The sequence below is a fragment of the Papaver somniferum genome, chromosome 5 (genome assembly GCF_003573695.1).
Source record: "Papaver somniferum cultivar HN1 chromosome 5, ASM357369v1, whole genome shotgun sequence".
Classification (NCBI taxonomy): Eukaryota; Viridiplantae; Streptophyta; class Magnoliopsida; order Ranunculales; family Papaveraceae; genus Papaver; species Papaver somniferum.
Window position 1 is genome coordinate 170,263,896 of NC_039362.1, and position 5,157 is coordinate 170,269,052.

Sequence of the window (5,157 nt, forward strand, 5' to 3'; positions counted from 1 at the left end):
AGAACCCAAAGATGGAATCCATTTATGACACCAAGGATCAATGAACTTTCCATCTCCAACAATCCAGGAAATAAAAGGTTTTATCAGCTCTTTTATAGCATGTAAGCATCTCCAGGTCCAAGAACATCTATCAAGACACTTAGAATTTAGAAAATCAGTTTTAAGAAAGTATCTAGCTTTTAAAATCTTAGCTAACATGCAACCAGGGTTTTCAATAATTTTTCAGGCATTCCTGGCTAACATAGCTAGATTGTTTATTTCAGCCTTTCTAAATCCCAAACCACCTTCAGATTTAGGAGAGCAAAGGTATCCCAACCCAAAAGATGGAGCTTCTTATCTTTTGGGTCTAGGGTCTCTGCCCACCAGAATTTACAAAGGTGAGCATCCATCTGTCTACAGAGATGTTTTGTGATTAAGAAAGCACCCATCTGAAAGAGAGGAATGGCTTGACCAATGTGTTTGACCAGAGTAGTTCTGGAAGCCTGACAAAGGAGCTTGTGTAACCAGATAGTAATTCTGGCATCCACAGCTTGGAGAATACCCATATGGGTTTGGATATTTGAATCCTGGAACACAGTTGGAGTTCCAATATATTTATCCCCTAAATCTCTGCTTTGAATATCCAAAATGTTAGCCAAAAGGGCCTTCCGATGTTCAGGAATTATTCTACTGAATCAAATGCCATATTTATCAAAATTAATTTCCTGGCCAGATGCTAAGCAGTACTTTTGGAGGTAGTCTTTTATAGCAGTGAAATTCTCTATGGTAGCAGAAGTAAACAGGAGAGAATCATCAGAAAACAGGAGATGAGTCATCTCAGGGGCATTTTTAAAACGTTTGAGGGTACCTTTCCTTTGAATATTATCTATATAAGAGGAAAGAGCCTCAGAACATATGATATAGAGATATGGGGATAGATGGTCTCTTTGCCTTAATCCTCTTTCTGGTTGGAAAAAGCCAGTAGGACTACCATTTAAAATAACAAAATAAGAGACTGTGGAAACACATTGGTTTATGAGTTTAATCCAATTTTCAGCTAGACCCATTTTTCTCAAAACTTTTTCAAGGAAAGTGATGAACACGAAAGTGCGACACGTTTTCACCCATAATTACATTACCTAGGCCTCATTTTATGGCTAATAAACTTTTTTTAAGTCTTTTGAAGGGAATAAGCTCTTGTAGATAATGTTGCTCGAAAAGTTGTTAAAAGAACCCCGTAGGGCATTTTCTATTCGGACTCTCACTGTTGGTTAAGGGGGCACTCAATTACTAAGGGGCACCTTCTTTACTAATCAACACCTATTGCTATTCACACTCCAGCACTCAGGATAAGAGGAGACCTTCTTCTTCGTTTGAATATTCAATTTTGGCGGGAAAAATGGTGGCAGAATTAGGGTTTGGCTTTTGGAGGTGTTCGAGTGGGACTTAATGACTGAAATTGAATGGGTATCTTCCTTTTGGTTAAACAGGCTTGGTAAGATCTTTGAACTTGATCGAATTTGGATACAGTGGTCGATTTGAAGCAAAAGATAAAAAATACTTTTGGCGGGAAAATGTTTTAAACCTGTGAAGATTTCTGAAAATTGATTGAAGAGTTATTATCGATATGTTCTCGTATATTTGGATTAATACAACCCTGTTACGGTTAAACATGGATAGCAAGTTGTTTAAACTCGAAGAATCAGGAGGTTACGTGGAGTTGGAAGAAAAACAGGTTAATGCACGTGCCCGTGAGATATTTTTGGAGTATGGCTGTATTTTTGGGAAGATATTATTACAGATTTTCATGGTATTTGAACAAATATTATATGTTCACTATGTACACACGTCTTTTACGTGTTTTGAAGAAGCAAACTCAGTTATTTTCGGTAGTTATCCAAAACAGGGAAAGGAAGATATTATCGGGTGTAACTGATTTGATTCTCTGAGTTATAATAGGAAGTTAGGATTGAAGAGAGGATATTCTCTTAGGATTTTTCTGTCGGATGGATGTTTTGGGGATAAATCAAACAACTCATAATCTCGTGAGAATAAAGAAAATATTCCCGAGTTTAATGTCATTACTGAGGAGATTATGAGCATTTATTCGAAATATTTCTTGATTGTTGGGTATTAAATGGTTCCTCGGAGTCAGAGAGGGGCATCGAATATTTGGGGAGAAAAATCGAGAGTCGCAGAGCAACTTCTATGTTGCTGCAGAGAAGAAGAAGAAGAAAACAATTGACGTCCACTGACTGTCGCAGAGAACTGTCGTTTATAAACACTACTCGTAACATCCAGTTTGGTATGTTTAATTTGAATTTGCAACAACTCTTGTAACGCTGACTTTTGTAACGATCTTCCAGCGTTGCAGATTCATTGTATTATTAGTTTTCTTTAATAAAAACACCATTTGAGCTATGAATTATATTTTTGAGTGTGTTTTCATCATGAGAAGCTAAACCCCGACACTGGGTCGACGGAGGAAGCCGAACTTCATACATGGGTGAACTTATTTTATTCTCTATTTTACTTTTGCACTAATTATAATAGAATTATGATTTGAATTAATTAGTTATCACTTTATTTGATGGGTCATACTTGCTTAAAATGTTTGATGTCCCATGCTTACAATTTATAACTAATTTTGAGAATCTAACTTGGCAAAAATAAGAGTCAATGTTGTTTTAATTATTGAGCGATAATTGTTGAGAATAAATAATTGAGTCTTATGTTATGAATTCGGTGAACTCCTAGTCCCAGTAACTCTCGCTTTTGTCTATTATTTTCATTAAACCTTTAAATTTAATCTTCACAAGTCTTAGAGTTCGAATCTTATATTACTACAACAACAATAAAAAATCTGATCATTTTGGCGCCGCCGATGCGGATTTGTTTTTAGATTAATTTTTAGGTTTTTTTTTAATTATTATGTACAGTATTTTCATTTTTTTTAGATATTTTTTTTCCTTTTTATGCGTTTATTTTTGTATTTCTTTTCAGGGACTTTTTGAGGTTGATGATTTCTTCTGAGGAGACGTCACCTAAGATAACGCTGGCGGAATATAAGCTTAAAAAGTCAAATTATCAGGAAACCTCATCTGAGATGACGCTTGCTGAATTTAAGCGTAGGCAACGGTATGGAGTTTTCGATCCACATGTGGTAAATGAAGAATCCCCTCTAGAGATATATGATAAGTATTATAAACACATACCACTTAGCTTGGAACTAAGATTGAGAATTCTGGAATGCCAAAAATTATTTAATGATGATGATGATCAGTATTGTAGTGACTCTCTGGTCGAGACGGAATTTTTAGATGACCCTGTGAATGATTGTGTAGATGATTTGTCTAATTTATTAGAAGAATCTATCTTGCAAGATCTTTCACCCGACTTAGAGGTTGTTTCTAGTCCCCTAGACTTCCAAAAGTTACCTAATTTAGGGTTAGAATTATGTGCTTCAAAAATTTTGTTGGATTACTTTGCATCTAAATACCCAGAGGACTTGCCTATTCCTGATACAGTGCATGAGCCTATTGATAATTCCCCAGTCTCAATAGATTCCCCATATTTTGTTATTTACGCACTTCCTTGTGCAGTAAAAACTTGGTTTAGGGATAAATCTTGGTTTTTGATAGTTTCAGCGTCTCCGCATTTTCATGACATAAGTGTGAAGTTGTCGTTTGTAAATATTGTATTTTGGGTCGATCCTCAAGTTTTCAGGCTATTAGTTTATGGGGATTCTTTTTGTACATTCCAGTAGGTGTATTTTTATTTTTATACTTTCGTTTACTTTTTGCATCTTATGGATTTCTCATCTTAAGTTCTGCATTGGATGACTCAATTACATTGAGGACAATGTAATGTTTAAGTGTGGGGGAGTGGTTAACGTTTTATTTTTCAGGAATTTTCTTGCATATTATGACCAGCTGTGTAGCGGGTCTTCAAAAAAAAAAAAAAAATTTATTATTGTTAGGGTTATGACTAGATGTGTAGCGGGTCTGTTCCTTTTTCTTGCATGTTATGACTAGATGTGTAGCGGGTCTAAAAAAATTAAATTAAAAAAAATGAAAAAAATAAATAAAAAATAATAATAATAATAATTTGATTGTTACGGTTATGACCAGCTGTGTAGCGGGTCTTTTCTTTTTTCTTGCATTATATGACCAGCTGTGTAGCGGGTCTAAAAAATATATTTATAAAAAAAATTATGACCAGTTGTGTAGCGAGTCTTCTCTCTCTCTTATTTTATGATCAACTGTGTAGTGGGTCAATGTTTTGTTTTGCTCGAGGACTAGCAAAATGTAAGTGTGGGGGAATTTGATGAGCGCGAAAGTGCGACACGTTTTCACCCATAATTACATTAGTTAGGCCTCATTTTATGGCTAGTGAACTTGTTTTAAGTCTTTTGAAGGGAATAAGCTCTTGTAGATAATGTTGCTCGAAAAGTTGTTAAAAGCACCCCGGAGGGCGTTTGTTATTCAGACTCAATTACTAAGGGGCACCTTGTTTACTAATCAACACCTATTTCTATTCACACTCCAGCACTCAGGATAAGGGGAGACCTTCTTCTTCGTTTGAATATTCAATTTTGGCCGGAAACATGGTGGCAGAATTAGGGTTTGGCTTTTGAAGGTGTTCGAATGAGACTTAATGGCTGAAATTGAATGAGTATCTTCCTTTTGGTTAAACATGCTTGGTAAGGTCTTTGAACTTGATCGAATTTGGCTACAGTGATCGATTTGAAGCAAAAGATAAAAAATACTTTTGGCAGGAAAATGTTTTAAACCTGTGAAGATTTCTGAAAATTGATTGAAGAGTTATTATCGAGATGTTCTCGTATATTTGGATTAATACAACCCTGTTACGGTTAAACATGGATAGCAAGTTGTTTAAAGAATCAGGTTACGTGGAGTTGGAAGAAAAACAGGTTAATGCACGTGCCCGTGAGATATTTTTGGAGTATGGCTGTATTTTTGGGAAGATATTATTGCAGATTTTCATGGGATTTGAACAAATATTATATGCTCACTATGTACACACGTCTTTTACGTGTTTGGAAGAAGCAAACTCGGTTATTTTCGGTAGTTATCCAAAACAGGGCAAGGAAGATATTATCGGGTGTAATTGATTTGATTCTCTGAGTTATAATAGGAAGTTAGGATTGAAGAGAGG

At 35.4% G+C, this 5,157-nt stretch overlaps 1 protein-coding gene across 1 annotated transcript; it reads right to left on the reverse strand.

Annotated features, from left to right (window-relative positions):
• Nucleotides 1-254: 254 nt before the first annotated feature.
• Nucleotides 255-1,046, reverse strand: LOC113280026. The gene is made up of 2 exons (XM_026528664.1): nt 727-1,046; nt 255-609 (listed from the first exon to the last, which is right to left on the reverse strand). The coding sequence occupies exons 1-2, from the start codon at nt 1,044-1,046 to the stop codon at nt 255-257; spliced, it is 675 nt and encodes a 224-aa protein (XP_026384449.1).
• Between the last annotated feature and the right edge of the window lie 4,111 nt (nt 1,047-5,157).